The sequence below is a fragment of the Danio rerio genome, chromosome 8 (assembly GCF_052040795.2).
Source record: "Danio rerio strain M-AB ecotype USA chromosome 8, GRCz13ab, whole genome shotgun sequence".
NCBI lineage: Eukaryota > Metazoa > Chordata > Actinopteri > Cypriniformes > Danionidae > Danio > Danio rerio.
This window is the reverse complement of record NC_141028.1, coordinates 56,128,284-56,149,825: the sequence shown is the minus strand read 5'-3', so window position 1 is coordinate 56,149,825 and position 21,542 is coordinate 56,128,284. Positions and strand designations below refer to the sequence as shown.

The 21,542-nt window shown below is 39.7% G+C and overlaps 2 protein-coding genes and 2 long non-coding RNA genes across 5 annotated transcripts in view; 1 reads left to right on the top strand and 3 right to left on the bottom strand.

Moving 5' to 3' along the window:
• LOC147842870 (uncharacterized) overlaps positions 1-21,542 on the bottom strand; it is a 469,436-nt gene that overhangs the window by 367,210 nt on the left and 80,684 nt on the right. The window lies entirely within an intron of this gene.
• Positions 126-1,924, bottom strand: LOC147842871 (uncharacterized). Its single transcript, XR_015498509.1, has 3 exons — positions 1,803-1,924; positions 1,661-1,726; positions 126-214 (listed from the first exon to the last, which is right to left on the bottom strand). It is a non-coding gene; the product is annotated as an uncharacterized LOC147842871 (long non-coding RNA).
• On the top strand, positions 7,814-12,711 carry LOC137496391 (uncharacterized). 2 transcript variants are annotated; one of them, XR_015498449.1, is made up of 8 exons: positions 7,814-9,714; positions 10,564-10,658; positions 10,759-10,809; positions 10,901-11,279; positions 11,397-11,570; positions 11,683-11,842; positions 12,057-12,189; positions 12,357-12,711. XR_015498449.1 is itself a non-coding variant. In XM_087265480.1 (7 exons), the coding sequence occupies exons 1-7, from the start codon at positions 8,925-8,927 to the stop codon at positions 12,058-12,060; spliced, it is 1,653 nt and encodes a 550-aa protein (XP_087121606.1). In that variant the 5' UTR covers positions 7,814-8,924; the 3' UTR covers positions 12,061-12,711. The 2 variants fall into 2 exon arrangements, 1 of the variants encoding a protein (XP_087121606.1); XM_087265480.1 differs by having other exon boundaries at positions 12,057-12,711.
• LOC103911576 (uncharacterized) overlaps positions 20,337-21,542 on the bottom strand; it is a 66,473-nt gene continuing 65,267 nt past the window's right edge. The window contains exons 35-36 of the mRNA XM_087265509.1: positions 21,433-21,540; positions 20,337-20,579 (exon numbers count right to left, since the gene is read on the bottom strand). The gene's annotated coding sequence lies outside the window, so the exon portion shown is untranslated. The remainder of the gene's footprint in view (positions 20,580-21,432; positions 21,541-21,542) is intronic.

The following is a 21,542-nucleotide window of genomic DNA, read 5'->3' as shown; positions in this document are numbered from 1 at the left end:
GTGCTGCGTGTCCACATTAAATGTTGCAGTCTTTCTTCTTCATGAATGCTCTGTGTTCAATAGCAAGTGTGCAGTATGTAGCACATCATTAAACAACAAAATACAATAAGATAAAAAAAAATTACCTTCTTGATTCCAAACATGTCTTCATTTTTCTGTCTGTTTCCCCAAGTGGATCCAGGAGAAGGCTCCTCTTCTCATGTGGGTACATGACCTTTAAAGGGGTGGTCCAGAGTGTGTTTTTAAGGCTTGGTCGTGTTTATAAAATGCAAAGCGATGTGTGCTCGTGCTTCAGTTGTGAAATATCACATTATGTTTTCATTTATCTTACTCTGATTATATACAGCTACTCAGCTAACATGAAACCGACTGTCATATTTCCTAGTTCCTCCGAAAGGCTGCCTTAAATAGGCTCTGATTGGTCAGCTAACATAATGTTCTGTGATTCGTGGATCAGCCCAAGTCATAAGGAAAAGCGTCATGCCCCTACAAGCATTCACTTTTGCGCTGTGTAAGCAGTCAGTCAGAGTAGCCGTTTACCGCATCAGTTTAAGCCTGAATCAGACAGAAAATGAAGAGGACACAGCTGAACCTCACGCCTGCTCTCGAAATAAAATCTGACAAGTGTCTTTCACATATATCCGGAATAAGCATGTGTAAGTGATATGAAACGTTCACAAATCTTTTGCTAATTCCCTATTTGAGATATAGAATGCAGGGAAAGCGGCCGCATAGAGAGACACTGCAGCGCTGCTGAGGATTGTGGCTGTTTACAGCAGTTTGACTAATAAATATGAATTTGTAGCAAAATAGCTAACAGTGCCAAACAGCATTTCCCGTTATTTACGTTCTCTCTATAACATACTGTTAACGCTAGATACTGGGCAGGTAATAGATCAGTCTAAACAAATAAAACACTTACAGGTTGTGGCTCACAATCCACAGCTTCGTCTATTATAGTTGGTGCTGCTTCTTTGAGGAGTTTTAGCCGAATCCAGCACTGAACTGGGAGAGATTCTGGAAGCTGTCCTTTGTCAAATGCTAACAATATATTTTTTATAACTCTCTGGAACATCATTAAAATTAAACTGTAAGCACTTCTGTCTTTGTGTTTTGTCCTTTGGAAGTCCGAATACAGAAACAGAAGAAGCTCTGTGGCAATAGCAGTGTTTGGACGCATTTTAGCTTTCTCTGCTACATCATTACAGCACCTCTGGCCATAGCCCTTTGGTGCGAGGGTGTGTGTGTGTGATGATTGCGCTTAACCTGAAGGGTTTACGATCTCATAAACTCGGATGTATTTTTTTGTAGTCCCCAAGCTTCATTCACTGTAAACTTTGCTAAGCTAACTCTGTAAAAGCCAATGTTTCCCTTTGCATTAAAGTTTAAACAAATTACATTCAGAGATGTTGTTTATGATCACACAGCTACATTACACATCAACTAAAGTTTAAAATATGACATCGTAGTGGACAACTCCTTTAAGTAAAACATCAAAACACAACATACACTGACACTTGTGGTATTAGTGATATTTCATCATGTGAGATACTGTAAAGCTTAGCGCATCGATGTTTGGTCAAGTAAACTTAACGTAAACTTTAATTATGTGGGTATTATACTACCTGTAGTGAGATTCTTGCAAGGCTCGATTTCTTACCACCAACATCCAGTGATGATGCTCGTTCACTATTCCCAGAATAATCTTGTGTGTCGTTGAATCAATCTGAAAGCAGTCAGACAAATACTATTCTCAGTTCCTTAAAAAAACACAATTCAATTATTTACAACATGAGACTTACAATCAAGTGCAGACCCGGATTATCCTGTTTCCTCTGTCAGATTAAGGTCATGGTAAAACTGTCAATTACAGCTGCTTTTTCCGCATGATGGTGGTTGTGTTTGTTTACTAGCATCATCAAATATGCATTGATGACCTAAGAAATGTATTGCTGATTTCATGTTTTAAAATCATCAGCTATAATATTCCTGTTGTGTCAGTACAAAGTCTATGCATGACAATAGGCATTCGAGAGTGGAAAGTGATCCTAATAAAAAAGGCATACCTCACTTTCAAGCTCCCTGTTGGGGCCGATATTTTCTATATCCAAATTAAAGAGTTTGTAAAGGCATTTTCACTATAATGTAAATTATTTTGCTGGCCAAGATTAATTTACTCAATTAAAACACTTAATATTATACATCATTTTTTCAACTGAGATGTGTTTTGGAGTTTGTGAGCTGGCTGCTGATGCAGGGTATGGTGAGGTTTGTGTCCTAAGCATGTTGAAGAGGCAGGCCACGATGAGGGGTGAGGACCAGAGAAGGCTGGTAAGGCTGGTGCTCCAGGTCAGGTTAATGAAGCTCGTTCCCCACATAATAAGACTGGAGGTGGTGAAACTGGTACCCAAGAGGATGCACCACCAACATCCATTAATGATACTCGTTCACTTTCCCCATAATAATCTCGTGTGTTGTTGGATCAATCTGAAAGCAGTCAGACAAACACTATTCTCAGTTACTTAAAAAAACACAATTTGTTTATTTACAACATGAGAATTACAAACAAGTGCAGACCTGAATTCTTTTGTTTCCTCTGACAGTTTTACCATGACCTTAATCTGGCAATTACAGCTGCTTTTTTTCACATGGTGATGGTTGTGTTTGTTAACTAGCATCATCACATATACATTGATGACCTAAGAAATTCATTCTTAAAGGTTAGACTTGGTAAAAATATCACCTCTTGGGATTCTGGGGAGCTTCCTAATTGCAACTTTTAGTGGTCTACCTTAATTATTTTTGCATCGCACCATTCAATTCAATTCAAATATTCTGTATTTCTAAAGAGATTTAACACTGTGGATTGCGTCAAAGCAGCTTAACGTAGAAGTTCTAGTAAATTGAAACTGTGTCAGTCTAGTTTTCACAGTTAAAGTTCAGTTTAGTTCAGTTCAGTGTGGTTTAATTTTCACTGCTGAAAGTCCAAACACTGAAGAGAAAATCCATCAGTGCGCAGCTCCACAAGTTCCAAACCAAGCAAGCCAATGGCAACAATGACGAGGAACAAACGTTGTCCAATCTGCAACTGAACGGGACCCATGCAGTTGAACATGTCCTCAGGCAAGTGGACTTCCAGTTATGGACTGGATCTGATAAGGGGTGTTGTAGAAATATTATTTCTTGAGCTGGAGTCTGTGGCATAAGTCTGCAGAGATGATATTTCTGGCTGACCCAGAGTTGAGGAGAGCATACACTGTAACAGTTTAGAAGAGTAGTGAGTTCTACAGTCATGATTCATGGATGTACATGGATGGTAAATCAGTAACCACACTCACTGCAGGTTGTGGAAGACGAATGGCCAGTATTACATGTCCATCTGGTCTACAGTAGAGACAGTTTGGCCGCATGATGATCCTGAGACCTGCAGAGATCTATTCAGGGTTCATACACATTTTTACTACAAAAGTTCCAGGACTTTTCCAGGACTTTCAAATAAATTTTTATGACCTAATATGTCGTAAATCATTAGAAACATTTACATTTTTTACAGCATATCAAAAAACATGTAATAGTTTCAATTTATTTGTATATCTATGTAAATCAGATGATGCTTACACAGCACTAATAATGGGAGAGCATGTTTTTGGCCAAGAAAAGAAAAGAAGTCAAAACAACTAACCTCCATTCCAATATACAGATATTTGTTAAAATAATTTTAGATAATCTTAATAGTTTGTTAAACTAGTAATAGTAGGTAAAACTACTTCTATTATAAAGCCGCGATCACACTGCACTTTTTTGCGGCATAGACTTCCATTCATAGGCAATTCAGAATTCAGCAGACCAAAAACACAAGCGCATGTTTCACATTTCACTGCATTCGAAAGTTCAAGCTTGGTGAATTCTTACCTGCGAAATCACATCAGGGGATTGTGTAAGACCAATAGAAGATCATTTAAAATAAGTCATTTAAAATGTGGAGCAATCGCTCACTTTTATTAACGTCTAATCATTTTGTTTCAAGAGTTCACACTTAGCTCATGATTTATTCATAGGTTGTTTAGCATGCTGTCTCGGGAGAGAGCTCGGAGCTCAAGAGATCCTCGGGCCCAGTGCTCCCCCCTTTCCCAGGGCGAGGGGAAATTTAGCTCAGGTCGATCTCAAACTCCCCCGCTGCTGAGGCCAAGGTGAACTATAGACACATTACCTGTAGAGAGACAAATGCAAGTAATGTGACTTTTACCTTAAGCAGTTGGACACGTATACCTAATAAAGTGGCCGGTTAGTGTGCAGTACAGATACGTGTCTTAATAAATAGCCTAGGCTACTATAAATTAAAACTATTTACGTACCCTATACATTTTTTCACAGGCCTTGGAAATCTAGAGTAGATTCTGCTTTTCATAGGTCACCAAAAGAAAATGAATGAAAAACCAACAGCTTCGTCATGAGAACAGCTCTAGAGGTGTAGTTGAAAATGACAAATTTTCAAGACAGTTTGCGAATGTTTGTTGGATGGATTTGGGAAACACCAAATCAACAAACTATGTTTGTAACGACGGAGCTAGCGACCTTAGTTGGCTAATCATGATTTTCAAAAACACACCCCAGATTGATTTCTTAGAACTGTTATCTCGTTTGCTGCTTTAACTTGAAAAGCCCTTCCATTAGCCCCTTTGTTAATCTGGGGTTACCACAGCAGAATGAACCACCAACTTATCCAGCATTTATTTTACACATGCCTTTCTAGCTGCAAACAACCACTGGAAAACACCCATACACTCCCATTCACACACATACACTACGGACAATTTAGCATATACAGTTTACCTGTACAGCATGCCTTTGGACTTGTGGGGTAAACCAGAGCACCCAGAGGAAACGCACGCCAACCGGGTGAGAACATGCAAACATGCCAACTGCCCCAGCCGAGGCTTGAACCAGCAACCTTCTTGCTGTGAGGCGATTGTGCTACCCACTGCACCACTGTGACGCCCACACCATTAAAATAACATCATTTAAATATTGAATGGTTGTCTTAAATAGAACTTCTGACTTACCATTGCATGGTGCCAATTATCCTCTCTACCAGCCTGTTTGAGAATGGTCCGGTGAACAACGGCTCCTTTTTATCCACAGCTTGGCGCAGACGTTCTTGCTTATCTGTTAATATAAAACAAATTGTAACATAAATTATAGTCAAGTCACATTTATGTGTACCATACAGAGTGTGTCAAACCAGCTATACAGAGATAAACACAGTAGATATCAGTCTGTCTTAACAATATCACTTGTGGTTGTGCTGAGAAAATGTTTAGGATATAAAAATCCTCACAACACAACTAAAAGAGAATTGTTTTGCCTCATTCACAAACTCTCTGCCTTTGTCCATTAAGATCCTTTTTGGAGTCTTAAATTGGTGAAAGATTTTTATAATACATTCAGTCACCTCTGCTGCTGTTGTCGTTCGTAGAGGATACGCTTGTAGTCATTTTGTTAAATAATCAATCATAACCAGGGATGGTTATTGAAATGTATTTTAAAATATAATATCAAATACAGGACGAGGCAGTGGCGCAGTAGGTAGTGTTGTCGCCTCACAGCAAGAAGGTCGCTGGGTCGCCGGTTCGAACCTCGGCTCAGTTGCCGTTTCTGCGTGGAGTTTGCATGTTCTCCCTGCCTTCGCATGGGTTCGTGCTCCGGTTTCCCCCACAGTCCAAAGACATGCGGTACAGTTGAATTGGGTAGGCTAAATTGTCTGTAGTGTGTGTGTGTGTGTGTGTGTGAATGTGGATGTTTCCCAGAGATGGGTTGTGGCTGGAAGGGTATCCGCTGCGTAAAAAACTTGCTGGATAAGTTGCCGGTTTATTCCGCTGTGGTGACCCGGATTAATAAAGGGACTAAGCCGACAAGAAAATTAATGAATATCAAATACATTAGTTTTACATGTATCAAAGTAATCTACAAAATACAGCAGCCAAAACAAGTATCAAAATAAAATACTATATTTTGTATTTTGAAAATACTACATGGGAGTTTAACATTTCTTCACAAACCTTCTATCAATAAGCATATTGGATCAATCCTTTCAGTATTAAACTGATTTAGTGAAGTAATCAATGTTTGACAACAACAGCTTTCTTTTGAAGCTTCTTTTTGTGAAGGACTTGTTTTAATGTTGTTTGTCTTATTTTCTCTCTCTTTTTAAGATGTCAACATATAGACTTTTTACAAAGTATTTTACAGCATTTTAAAAATACAAAAATACAAGACCCTAAAGGGCGTCACACACCGGATGCACCGCTCAGCACCGCGAGTTGGCGCGCACATGACAGTTGAAAGTATCGCAAACTAGACGTGCACATTCACATGCTATTTCAAGAGTTCACACTTAGCTAATGATTGATAATAAAGCTTGTTTGGCAACTTCCCAGTGCAGGGCGAGATGGGAGTTTGAGCTCAGGCAGATCTCGATGACTCCCCCCTTGCTTTTGAGCTTTGTAGCTAAGTGTCGGATATGGATGGCTGAGAACAGGTGTACTCACTTGGAGCTTGACTATAAAAATTTTGTGCTCAATTGTTTAGGGTGCTTGTTTTTTGGACTGTGGGAGGAAACCGGAGGACCCAGGGAAAACCCACGCGAGCACGGGGAGAACAAGCAAAACTCAGCACAGAAATGCCGCCTGGTTTAGAAGGGAATGAACCAGAGGCATTCTTGCTGTGAGGCAACAGTGCTAATCCCTGGCCACCGTGTCGCCCGTTTGAGGTAGAGTAGGGTTGGGGGGGCAAAAGCCAAGCTTGATTAGCTAGCCCAGGTGTGTCTGATAGGGACTGGAACTAAAGTTTGCAGGACACCGGCCCTCCAGGATCAAGTTTGGACACTCCAATGTACAGCCATTTTTGTGATTAGATTTTAATAGTAATAATAATAAAAAAAAAACTTTAAATTTGCAATCCATCAAATAAATCTTTACACCATTTTCATATAAATTGAATTATTGCTGTTTGTGAATCGGCGGCCGTTTTTTTCCGTTAATATACTCAAAATTCTCCCTCTTCCACACTCTACCTGCCTCTACTCTGATGGCTGGCAGACTGGTGTCACTAAAATATCTGTGATTATAATATAAACATAAAATAATTAAACAGTTTATATAAATTATTACATTTTAAACAGAGGAGAAGCAGATCGGTTTGACTGTACCAGGGAAATACCTCACGCTCGCAGTGCTTAAACATTTGCTGTCGATGTGCAGAGGAATGATCTGCTCTCAATGCTGCAGATGTGAGAGACGGCTGTGTGGCACTGTGCCACCTTGAGTGGTCTGAGGCAGGGGAGAGACCGACGAGAGCTCGTCGTGAAGAGTAACATTAGAAATGGTACAGCACGCACACATGAGAGTCTAAAAATCTCCATTAACTTTTTTATTTTTTAGAAAATTTGGCAATAAGTTGGCAACACTGGCAAGCAGTGTTTTTGATTAAAGGAGCTCACACCTCACGCATGTGGAGTACTAAAGGAACTTTTTATTATTCATGGGGGCCCCCTGGTTTTGAAAAGAGGTAATAACATTCAAATCTTAACAGTTATAGAAAAATGTTACAACATATGATAGAAAATGTATATAAGAGCTATATAATTCATTCATATACAGGGTTCATACAAATTTTTAATTTATAACTAGAAACTGTTATACCCCTGTGGGAGTAAAGTGCCAAGTGGAGACTGAACTCACTGTAGTTTGACAAATATTGCCGCATGCTGTTGGACTACATGTATTATTGGGACTTTTTTTTTTTTTTTACATTTGCATTTGTAATAAATACAGTTACAATGTATCCAGTAGTCTGATGGATGCCTGTAGAGTGCAAAATATTATTTATTTTGGGTTTACAGTTAAAGTAAAAATTATTAGCCGCTGTTTATCCCCCCTGGCCAAATTTCTGTTTAACAGAGAGATTTTTTAAACACATTTCTAAACATAATAGTTTTAATAACTCATTTCTAAAAACTGATTTATTTGATCTTTGCCATGATGATAGTAAATAATATTTGACTAGATATTTTTCAGGACACTTCTATACAGCGTAAAGTGCCATTGAAATGCTTAACTAAGTTAATTAGGTTATCTAGGCAGGTTAGGGTAATTAGGCAAGTTATTGTGCAAAGATGGTTTGTTCTGTAGACTACCAAAAAATATATAGCTTAAAGGAGCTAATAATTTTGACCCTAAAATGGGTTTTAAATTAAAAACTGCTTTTATTCTAGCCGAAATAAATCAAACTTTTCTGCAGAAGAAAATTTTTTATCAGACATATTGTGAATATTTCCTTGCTCTGTTAATCATCATTTGGGAGATATTTAAAAAAAAATCAAAGGGGGGCAAATAATTCTGACTTCAACTGTGTATAATGGCAATATTTCTATATTATATAATAACAACATAATAAAAACAGGAATATAATATATAATAATATGTAATCATGTTATTTGCTTTAGAGCAAATAGGTTTGACTGCAATGTAAAGCTTTACTGCATAATAATGAATGCAATATGAAAACATTGTTCTTTTGACTCATTTATATAACATCTTTATATTGTTGTTTGTTTAATGCTATAGTTTAGTAAATGACAAATTTATGTTAACTTATTGTCATCATGACTATTATTATTCAAGGTACAGACAAGAGCAAACTTTCCCACTGTTTAAAGGGCTAATATAGCTTTTCTGTAAATAGCCATTTTCATTAGACTGGTGCTGCTGCTGTATGCAAATGAGCATTTGCGTCAAACGTTCGAAAAGTTCCATCATAGTTCTATAGAATGACGTGGAAGAGCAAAAGCACATTCATTTGTAAGACGTCGATTGTTTAATCAAGTTTGAACTGTATTATACGACAAGATCTGCGTTTTATATCTGATGTATTCAGTTTCACTAGATCGTGTTACAGAAAATTCAGTTTTCAACATTAATATTGTCGATTTTGGAAAGAAATATAGAACAATGGGACGAGTTGGAAAGAAATTTAAAAAGTTCTGTAACTGGGCCTTTTTTCGGAAATCCGGGAAAACCCAGCAGAACCAGTCGCTCGGCGACCTCGAGCACCAGAGATGTTTCGATGGCGAAGCCGGACCAAGTAACGTCGCGTTCATCTCTCACATTCATACTGGAGCTGGTGTTTCACCAAGCCCAGCACCACAGAAAGCGGAGAAGAAACTAAAGAGGTTCCGTAAATGGTTTTCTCGGAAATTCAAGAAAACCACAACCAGAGCCCCACAGACCCAGCCGAGCAGCCCACAGACTCAGAGATCCCCTGATGGTGAAGCTGCGTGTGTGTCGCCGAGGCCGGTTCAGGACGAGCGGGTCAACAACAGGTGCGTGTCTATCCAGACCCCTGTGAAGACCCCGTCAACAGAAACCGAACAGCCCGAGGACACTGAATGCTGGCACTTGTGTGTTTCTTCTCTGACCCCCGCGGATATCAGCGAGTCTGACCGCGCTTCACTGCAAAGTTGGCACTCCTGTGCGTCTTCGCTTGACACCTCAGAGAAAGGCGAATCTGACCGCGCTTCAGTGCATAGTGCGCCCCCTTGTGTGTCTTCGCCGACCCCTGAACCCAGTGTGTCCAAGGAAAGCACCGCTTCCTCATCGGATAACGATTTTTGGAAGGCAGAAAAGAAAATCCCAGTGAATTTGGACTCGAATCCAGGTCAGTTTATTACGGTTTTTTTTATTGGAAGTAGTATTTTAATACAACATTCCAAAACAAAATCTTGTACGTTTTACTCCACTGCATTTGATAAATGTAATTAGTTAAAGTACAGATAGTAAATGCTGGTGGACATATTACCAAGTTCAAATATGTATATTATTATGAATTTGCTGTAGCAATACTTGACATGTTCTGAAGTGCAAAACGGAGATCTTTAGGTTTTATTTCAAGAAGTGCAATTAGTCCAAGCTAAAATGTTCAACTGTAAAAGATTAGAGCTGCACAATACATCAAAAACAAAAAGAGAGCCGAAAATGAACAGTTAATGGCAGAAGTAGACAAGAGAGGAAAGTGAAACAGCAAATAAAAACTGTGAATCAGAACATCTGCTGATATGTATATAAAATCAGCATAATATATTTTACTGTTTATTTGACTATGAGTGATACATCAATACATTAAAAATAGCCAGTTAAAATGGCATTTCTCTGGGAAATATTGTTATGAATACATCACAACATCATCTATTTTACCAGAAATGTGCAGCCCTAGCTAAAGATGTAAGAAAAATAAAGATGAGACAAATGTTGTAAATACTTAAACACCACTAAATGTTGGAGTAAAAGTACTGTTGATCCTTTCTTCAGGAATGTACTCAAGGTAAAGTAGGGGTTGCCAGTTTAAACTGTAACTGAGGACAAATCCTCCAAAATAATATTGAAGGAGAGTAATCAAATATTGGTGAGGCCTAATAGCTTAATAATAAATATTCTAAAGCAATCTTCAATCGGCTTTTTGATGGTTTATAAATGTCCATCATTATTTGTTTCACTGATTTTTTTACAGGTAACATCAATGAGGAATATCGAGTCAAAAGCATTATAGGTAAGGGAGGGTTTGGATCCGTCTCTGCTGGAGTTCGTCGGTCGGATTCACAAAAGGTTTGTTTCAAACAGAAAAAGTGCTTTCTTGCTATTTCAATTTGATGAATGTTACATGACTGATCGTGTGAATTAACTGTCGCTTTCTCTTGGTCAACAGGTGGCAATCAAAAATGTGAGCAAGACTAAAGCAAGAAGAACCTTGACGATTGTAAGTACACAGTGTTAAAGTTGTTATAATACTGACCTCAACTTCAGTCCATTCACGTCTCACTATCATATGTCTGTTATCTCTCCTGCAGCTACCATATGAGAAGATTGTTCCACATGAAGTTGGATTGATGTATTTGATGAGCAAAGGTCCTTACGTTCCTCAAATAATACAGCTGCTGGATTGGTATGAGACGCCGAGCCAATACACATTGGTGCTGGAGCGTCCCAATTCCTGCATGGACCTGCAAACGTTTGCATGGAAGCATCGTAAGAAAATGACTGAATCGGTAGTACGATTGGTGATGCACCAGGTGGTCGCTGCTGCAATTGAATGCTGTGAAAGGGACGTTTACCACAGCGACATCAAGCCAGAAAACGTGCTCATCAACCCCCACACCTTCCAGATCAAGCTAATAGACTTTGGTGTTGGTAGAATCATGAACAGCGAAGGCTATTCAACATTCTGTGGTGTGTATTATGATGAAGACAACTTATATTGAGCCTTCTGGGCAACACAAAGACATCAGCAGATCAGTTTTGTTGTTAATGTGATAAATATCTAACTGTTCTTGATCTTTCTTCCAGGCACAAAGCCTTATGCTCCTCCAGAGTTTTCTGATTGTAAAAAGTTCTACGCCAAGCCTGCAACGGTGTACTCTATAGGTGTAATGTTGTACAGGCTGCTGCACAGAAAATACCCTCGAAGAGAGCTCACTAAGATTGTCGCCAGAACCTGGGAGCGTGACAAACTATCCAAAGGTGAGAGCATGTGGATGATGAAACAACAACTGAAAACAATGTGATCATTTACAGCAACCGAAAGGTTTGTGGCAATCTAATAACCTGACATGTGTTCCTTCTTACTTCACAGAATGCATCGACATGATCTGTTCCTGTCTGCAAAGAGATCCACAACAGCGGATTCCTCTTGAAGAGATCCTCCACCATAACTGGTTCCAGGTCTTGATCCTGAAGCCAAGCAAAGAGAAGAAAACCTTAAAAGAAAAAATACAGTCTATATTGAAATTCAGGTCAGTTTAATAACAACAAAAACCCCGACATGACTCCTGAAATGTACAAAATATTCTACTTAAATGTTTGTCACAAATCGTCACTTGCTGAACTGTTAATCTGTGAAGTGGCCAAATTGAAACTGGTCTTCTTACGGAAGTCTTGTTTCAGTTTTTGTGTTGAAATGTTGATCTTACATGAAACTAATATTGCACATTTTCTTTTTCCATCCAGATAACAGCACAGCTGAAGAAGATCCTGGGACATGAAGAAGATTACACCAAGCTCCTTCTCTTCATCCAGCTACTAACACCAAACTCCTCCTCTTCATCGAGCAACCTAACACCAAACTCCTCCTCTTCATCGAGCAACCTAACACCAAGCTCCTCCTCTTCACCAAGGCATTAACACCAAGCTCCTCTTCTTTATTCAGCTACAAAAATTCATCGAGCCACAAACATGGGGCAGTTTGTGGCTTGACGAATAGAAAGAGCTGAATGGGGCTGGTGTTTGTGCTTGCGTGAAAAGGAGGAGCTAATTGGGGCTGGTGTTTGTTGTTGCACGACAAGGAGGAGCTAATTGAGGCTGGTGTTTATGGTTGCACGAAAAAGAGCTGAATGGAGCCGGTGTTCGTGTCTAGATGAAGAGAAGGAGGGGCGGCACGGTGGCTCAGTGGTTTGCACTGTTGCCTCACAGCAAGAAGGTCGCTGGATCCAGTCCCGGCTGGGCCAGTTGGCTTTTCTGTGTGGAGTTTGCTTATTCTTCCCGTGTTCGCGTGGGTTTCCTCCGGGTGCTCCGGTTTCCCCCACAGTCCAAAGACATGTCCTATAGGATTGTGTATATATGTTTGATGTTTGATGAATAAAAATGAGCACATTTGAAATATAAAGTGTTTTTCATTTCACTCAATATGAACTTCATGCACTCCTACAGTTAAAGTGTTGAACTGTCCTCAGCTAGCAGTTGAGTTACCATAAATATACGGCGACATTGTTTCAGGTCTTATTCAATTCAATTCATCTTTACTTCTAAAGCACTTTCAATGTAGATCGTGTCAAAGCAGCTTAACATAGTTCTAGTAAATTAAAAGTTCTGCTTCAGTTGCGCTGTCACAGTTAAGTTCAGTTCAGTGTAATGTAAATGTTCCAAACTAAGCAAGCCAGTGGTGAGATACAAACTTTACCAATGGATGTGAGTGAAGTAAAAATTACATTAAGAGAAACCAGGCTCAGCTGGGCATGACCAGTTCTCCTCTGGCCAAACATCTGGGTGCCTGAGACTTGAGAATGCTGGAAATCCAACATGGAGAGAAGCTGCAGGTCTGAGTAGGTCATCAGCAGGTATCCGTGCAGAGACTTGTTTTTCACTGGGGTCTTTCAGGAATCCGTCTCAGATTCTCGACTTATCCATGACCATGACAGCCATCTGCTCAGGATACTGGCTGGATCCAAGATTTTGAAGACTTCTGCATAAAGAGAAACAGACTAATTTAAACATTTTTTTAAAAAGTGTTGCCAGTTCAGGTTGTCCTAATTATTGCAGCCTAACAATCCTTTGGATTTGGATTTAAAAAGTTATACATTTGTATTTTATATGTATAAACTACTACAAAACAACTGCAGTACAACTACTACAACAGAACTTGAGTACTACTGCAATACAACAGCAGAACTAAAGTAGCACAGCAATACAGCTTCAGTACTATGATACAAATTCTAAAGTGACATACACTTACCGTCCATTTTAATAGGTACACCTTACTAGTAGCAGGTTGGACTCCTTTTGCCTTCAGAACTGCCTTAATCTTTTGTGATGTAGATTTAACAAGGTACTGCAAATATTCCTCAAAGATTTTGGTCCATATTAAAATGATAGCGTCAAGCAGTTGCTGCAGATTTGTCGGCTGCACATCCATGATGCGAATCTCCAAAACGTGTTCTATTGGAAACAGTTCTGGTGACTGTGGAGGTCAGCAACAATACTCAGGTAGGTTGTGGTGTTGACATTATGCTTAATTGGTACTAACAGGCCCAAAATGTACCAAGAAAATATCCCCCACACCATTACACCACCATTACAAGCCTGAACCATTGATGCAAGGCAGGATGGATCCATGCTTCATGTTGTTGACGCCAAATTCTGACCCTACCATCTGAATGTTGCAGCAAAAAAAATCGAGACTCAACATTTTTTCCACCCAAAGTCACTGAAATCACCTTTCCTTCCCATTCTGATGCTCGGTTTGAACTGCAGAAGATCGTCTTGACCATGTCTACATACCTAAATACATTGAGATGCTGCCATGTGATTGGCTGATTGAAAATTTGCATTAACGAGCAGTTATACAGCAGGTGTACCTAATAAAGTGGCTGGTGAGTGTATTTTCTTTTGACGTGACGTGTGACTGCTGATTGCAGATGTTGGTAGGCTGACTCCCAGACCCTTTCACTCTCCCAAAACCAATGATAAACACATGGAAGTTTTGAAGGTTCCCAGACCAGGGGAATAGAGGCGGTGGGTAACAGAGTACGCACTGGAATAGGGTGAGATCCGCAAGAGGCTGGCAGAAAGTATTCTGTGTGAACTCAGCACCTGAGATGAATTGGTTCCAGGAGTTGTGGTGGCTGTGGCAGAAGGTATGGAGGGCGCAAGCCTCTGTCCTTCTTAGCCACGAAGAAAAGACGATCCCAGGGGTGGAATCCTCCAGATAGAAACTATTTCTATGTGTAGCTGTCCAATCTGAAACTGAACGGGACCCATGCAGTTGAACATGTCCTCAGCCAATTGGACTTCCAGTTATGGACTGGATCTGATAGTCTGATAGAGGGTGTTGTTGAATTAATTTTCTTGAGCTGGAGTCTGTGACATTAACCTGCAGAGAAAAAACTGCCGGCTGACCCAGAGTCGAGGAGAGCATACACTTTAACAGTTTAGAAGAGTAGTGAGTTCTACAATTGTGATTTATGGATGTACATGGATGGTAAATCAGTAAACACACTCACTGCAGGTTTAGGAATACGAATGGCCAGTATTACATGTCCACCTTGTCTACAGTAGAGACACAGTTTGATGATGATTACACTGCATCCTGAGATCTATTGCCTCCCCTTGTAAAATTGTCTCTGCAAACTGAACAAAAAAAAGATGATTAGTTGTAATGTATAAGGAATGCATGGTTACAAAAAAGACAGTCAATTTGAATTCTTCAGATATACAATGTTAATTCTGTTGGATTAGTACATTTAATAAAACCATCCATGTGGAATTAACCCTCTTCTTCATAAAACCAGGCCTTATTCTTTACTTATTGATAATAATTATATTTTACACTCTTTTCAGACCAGGGGCCTCATGTACGAAGACTTGCGTGGAAATCTTACTAAAACATTGCGTACGCACAAAGCTGTAAATGTGCGTACGCAGAAAAAAATTCAGATGTATGAAACACTGCGTACGCCGAATCTCACGCATATTCTTTTGTACATCCGAATGAACGTGAAACTGAGCGCAACATGCACGAGCACAAAACCCCTCCCTGCCTCCTCCCCCGTATGAATATGCTAATGACTATGCCAATGGCAAAACCCAACGAAAAAGCAAAGGCAAAAGCAAGCAAGAAGAGAAACTTTGAACAGAATGTGAATTGGTGGTGCTGCTTTCGGAGGTAGACAGGAGAAAAGCGGTGTTATTTGCAAGTTTGTTCTCCAAAATTAACAACAAAAGAAAAAAAAATAGAGTGGGAGAGTTTAGCTGATGCGGTTAACACAGTTGGGTCTGAACAGCGCACTGAGTGCATTAAAAAAAAGAAATAGTGTGATTTATATCTGTAAAATGTTGCAGCACTCGCAACAGTCTCAGTGGCGCGCTCCTAAGACGTATGTCATCATGTCTTGCCACGTTCGAGCATGAACTCGGCTCGAATCCAGCGTCTGATGAACTATTTCTTGTTTTTTCCCCCGCTACATATCAGATTTTGCCTACTATTTATCACGAGAAAGACAAGTAGGAATTATCAATAAGTTTGTGCATCATATTTTATTTGCACATTTATTGAATGGAAATGTTTCTGATTCACGCATGCAAATTCATCTTCAGATGGTGCCTTTATAGCAATGTGCGTGCAGTAGATCGCTCAGATTACATTGGGAAAACAGGCGACCGCTGCAAATTGTGCTTTAATGTTTAGCTGCTCAACTGTATGGTATGGAAATCTTACATACCTACTAGATGAACCCGTCTCATACAGCTGCCATTGCAAGGCTCAGTCACTTTGTAGAGTGCAATTTAACACAACTGCCTCTAGGAGTCGCCAATGGAAATAAAACAGACACGCACAAAAAATGTGCGTACGCCTGCCAGAAAGCTGCCGTGAACCTGCGCACATTCCCACGTTCAGTTCATTGTTAGTAAATCCAAACGTGAGCGATTCTGAGCGTGAAACTTGGCGTACGCAAAGTTTTTGTGCGTACGCAGCGTTGATACATGAGGCCCCAGGACACCACAAGACGTTCCATCTTTCTGGCATCTATGAGGGAGAGTGCTGCGTGTCCACATTAAAACGTTGCAGTCTTTCTTCTTCATGAATGATCTGTGATCAATAGCAAGTGTGCAGTATGTAGCACATCATTAAACAACAAAATACAATAAGATTAAAAAAAAAAAATTTTACCTTCTTGATTTCAAACATGTCTTCATTTTTCTGTCTGTTTCCCCAAGTGGATCCAGGAGAAGGCTCCTCTTCTCATGTGGGTACATGACCTTTAAAGGGGTGGTCCAGAGTGTGTTTTTAAGGCTTGGTCGTGTTTTTAAGATGCAAAGCAATGTGTGGTCGTGCTTCAGTTGTGAAATATCACATTATGTTTTCATTTATCTTACTTTGATTATATACAGCTACTCAGCTAACATGAAACCGACTGTCATATTTCCTAGTTCCTCCGAAAGGCTGCCTTAAATAGGCTCTGATTGGTCAGCTAACATAATGTTCTGTGATTTGTGGATCAGCCCACGTCACAAGGAAAAGCGTCACGCCCCTACAAGCATTCACTTTTGCGCTGTGTAAGCAGTCAGTCAGAGTAGCCGTTTACCGCATCAGTTTAAGCCTGAATCAGACAGAAAATGAGGAGGACACAGCTGAACCTCACGCCTGCTCTCGAAATAAAATCTGACAAGTGTCTTTCACATATATCCGGAATAAGCATGTGTAAGTGATATGAAACGTTCACAAATCTTTTGCTAGTTCGCTATTTGAGATGTAGAACGCAGGGAAAGCGGCCGCATAGAGAGACACTGCAGCGCTGCTGAGGATTGTGGCTGTTTACAGCAGTTTGACTAATAAATATGAATTTGTAGCAAAATAGCTAACAGTGCCAAACAGCATTTCCCGTTATTTACGTTCTCTCTATAACATACTGTTAACGCTAGATACTGGGCAAGTAATAGATCAGTCTAAACAAATAAAACACTTACAGGTTGTGGCTCACAATCCACAGCTTCGTCTATTATAGTTGGTGCTGCTTCTTTGAGGAGTTTTAGCCGAATCCAGCACTGAACTGGGAGAGATTCTGGAAGCTGTCCTTTGTCAAATGCTAACAATATCTTTTTTATAACTCTCTGGAACATCATTAAAATTAAACTGTAAGCACTTCTGTCTTTGTGTTTTGTCCTTTGGAAGTCCGAATACAGAAACAGAAGAAGCTCTGTGGCAATAGCAGTGTTTGGACGCATTTTAGCTTTCTCTGCTACATCATTACAGCACCTCTGGCCATAGCCCTTTGCTGCGAGGGTGTATTTGTGTGGTGAATGCGCTTAACCTGAAGGGTTTATGATCTCATAAACTCGGATGTATTTTTTTGTAGTCCCCAAGCTTCATTCACTGTAAACTTTGCTAAGCTAACTCTTAAAAGCCAATGTCCCCCTTTGCATTAAAGTTTAAACATATTACATTCAGAGATGTTGTATATGATCACACAGCTACATTACACATCAACTAAAGTTTAAAATATGACATCGTAGTGGACCACTCCTTTAAGTAAAACATCGAAACACAACATACACTGACACTTGTGGTATTAGTGATATTTCATCATGTGAGGTACTGTAAAGCTTAGCGCATCGATGTTTGGTCAAGTAAACTTAAAGTAAACTTTAATTATGTGGGTATTATACTACCTGTAGTGAGATTCCTGCAAGGCTCGATTTCTTACCACCAACATGCAGTGATGATGCTCGTTCAATATTCCCAGAATAATCTTGTGTGTCGTTGAATCACTCTGAAAGCAGTCAAATACTATTCTCAGTTCCTTAAAAAAACACAATTCAATCATTTACAACATGAGACTTACAATCAAGTGCAGACCTGGATTCTTCTGTTTCCTCTGTCAGATTAAGGTCATGGTAAAACTGTCAATTACAGCTGCTTTTTCCGCATGATGGTGGTTGTGTTTGTTTACTAGCATCATCAAATATGCATTGATGACCTAAGAAATGTATTGCTGATTTCATGTTTTAAAATCATCAGCTATAATATTCCTGTTGTGTCAGTACAAAGTTTATGCATGACAATAGGCATTCGAGTAGTGGAAAGTGATCCTAATAAAAAAGGCATACCTCACTTTCAAGCTCCTTGTTGGGGCCGATATTTTCTATATCCAAATTAAAGAGTTTGTATAGGCATTTTCACTATAATGTAAATTATTTTGCTGGCCAAGATTAATTTGCTCAATTGAAACACTTAATATTATACATCATTTTTTCAACTGAGATGTGTTTTGGAGTTTGTGAGCTGGCTGCTGATGCAGGGTATGGTGAGGTTTGTGTCCTAAGCATACTGAAGAGGCAGGCCACGATGAGGCGTGAGGACCAGAGAAGGTTGATAAGGCTGTTGCTCCAGGTCAGGCTAGTGAAGCTCATTACACACATAATAAGACTGGAGGTGGTGAAACTGGTGCCCGAGAGTATGCACCACCAACATCCAGTGACGATACTCGTTCATTTTCCCCATAATAATCTTGTGAGTTGTTGGATCAATCTGAAAGCAGTCAGACAAACACTATTCTCAGTTCCTTAAAAAAACACAATTCACTTATTTACAATCAAGTGCAGACCCGAATTCTTTTGTTTCCTCTGACAGTTTTACCATGACCTTAATCTGGCAATTACAGCTGCTTTTTTCACATGGTGATGGTTGTGTTGGTAACTAGCATCATCACATATACATTGATGACCTAAGCAATTCATTTTTAAAGGTTAGACTTGGTAAAAATATCAGCCAATATCACACGATTCTGGGGAGCTCCCTAATTGCAACTTTTAGTGGTCTACCCTAATTATTTTTACATAGTACCATTCAATTCAATTCAAATATTCTTTATTTCTATAGAGCTTTAACACTTTGGATTGTGTCAAAGCAGCTTAACTTAAAAGTTTTAGTAAATTGAAACTGTGTCAGTCTAGTTTTCAGAGTTGAAGTTCAGTTTAGTTCAGTTCAGTGCGATTTAATTTTCACTGCTGAAAGTCCAAACACTGAAGAGCAAATCCATCAGTGCGCAGCTCCACAAGTTCCAAACCAAGCAAGCCAATGGCAACAATAACGAGGAACAAACGTTGTTTCTACGTGTAGCTGTCCAATCTGCAACTGAACGGGACCCATGGAGTTGAACATGTCCTCAGCCAAGTGGACTTCCAGTTATAGACTGGATCTGATAAGGGGTGTTGTAGAAATATTATTTCTTGAGCTGGAGTCTGTGGCATAAGTCTGCAAAGATATTTCTGGCTGACCCAGAGTTGAGGAGAGCATACACTGTAACAGTTTAGAAGAGTAGTGAGTTCTACAGTCATGATTCATGGATGTACATGGATGGTAAATCAGTAAACACACTCACTGCAGGTTGTGGAAGACGAATCACCTGTTTTACATGTCCACCTGGTCTACAGTAGAGACACAGTTTGGCCGGATGATGATCCTGAGACGTGCAGAGATCTATTCAGGGTTCATACACATTTTTAATACAAAAGTTCCAGGACTTTTCCAGGACTTTCAAATAAATTTTTATGACCTAATATACATCGTAAATCATTAGAAACGTTTACATTTTTTACAGCATATCATAAAACATGCAATAGTTTCAATTTATTTGTATATCTATGTAAATCAGATGATGCTTACACCGCACTAATAATGGGAGAGCATGTTTTTGGCCAAGAAAAGAAAAGAAGTCAAAACAACTAACCTCCATTCCAATATACAGATATTTGTCAAATTAATTTTAGATAATCTTAATAGTTTGTTAAACTAGTAATAGTAGGTAAAACTACTTCTATTATAAAGCCGCGAACACACTACAGTTTTTTTGCGCCATAGACTTCCATTCATAGGCAATTCAGAATTCAGCAGACCAAAAACACAAGCGCATGTTTCACAGTTCACTGCATTCGAAAGTTCAAGCTTGGTGAATTCTTACCTGCGAAATCACATCAGGTGATTGTGTGAGACCAATAGAAGATCATTTAAAATAAGACATTTAAAATGTGGAGCAATCGCTCACTTTTATTAACGTCTAATCATTTTGTTTCAAGAGTTCACACTTAGCTCATGATTTACACATAGGTTGTTTAGCATGCTGTCCCGGGAGAGAGCCCGGAGCTCAAGAGATCCTCGGGCCCAGTGCTCCCCCCTTTCCCAGGGCGAGGGGAAATTTAGCTCAGGTCGATCTCAAACTCCCCCGCTGCTGAGGCCAAGGTGAACTATAGACACATTACCTGTAGAGAGACAAATGCAAGTAATGTGACTTTTACCTTAAGCAGTTGGACATGTATACCTAATAAAGTGGCCGGTTAGTGTGCAGTACAGATACGTGTCTTAATAAATAGCCTAGGCTACTATAAATTAAAACTATTTACGTACCCTATACATTTTTTCACAGGCCTTGGAAATCTAGAGTAGATTCTGCTTTTCATAGGTCACCAAAAGAAAATGAATGAAAAACCAACAGCTTCGTCATGAGAACAGCTCTAGAGGTGTAGTTGCAAATGACAAATTTTCAAGACAGTTTGCGAATGTTTGTTGGATGGATTTGGGAAACACCAAATCAACAAACTATGTTTGTAACGACGGAGCTTGCGACCTTAGTTGGCTAATCATGATTTTCAAAAACACACCCCAGATTGATTTCTTAGAACTGTTATCTCGTTTGCTGCTTTAACTTGAAAAGCCCTTCCATTAGCCCCTTTGTTAATCTGGGGTTACCACAGCGGAATGAACCACCAACTTATCCAGCATATGTTTTACACATGCCTTTCTAGCTGCAAACAACCACTGGAAAACACCCATACACTCCCATTCACACACATACACTACGGACAATTTAGCATATACAGTTTACCTGTACAGCATGCCTTTGGACTTGTGGGGTAAACCAGAGCACCCAGAGGAAACGCACGCCAACCGGGTGAGAACATGCAAACATGCCAACTGCCCCAGCCGAGGCTTGAACCAGCAACCTTCTTGCTGTGAGGCGATTGTGCTACCCACTGCACCACTGTGACGCCCACACCATTAAAATAACATCATTTAAATATTGAATGGTTGTCTTAAATAGAACTTCTGACTTACCATTGCATGGTGCCAATTATCCTCTCTACCAGCCTGTTGGGTTTGAGAATGGTCCGGTGAACAACGGCTCCTTTTTATCCCCAGCTTGGCGCAGACATTCTTGCTTATCT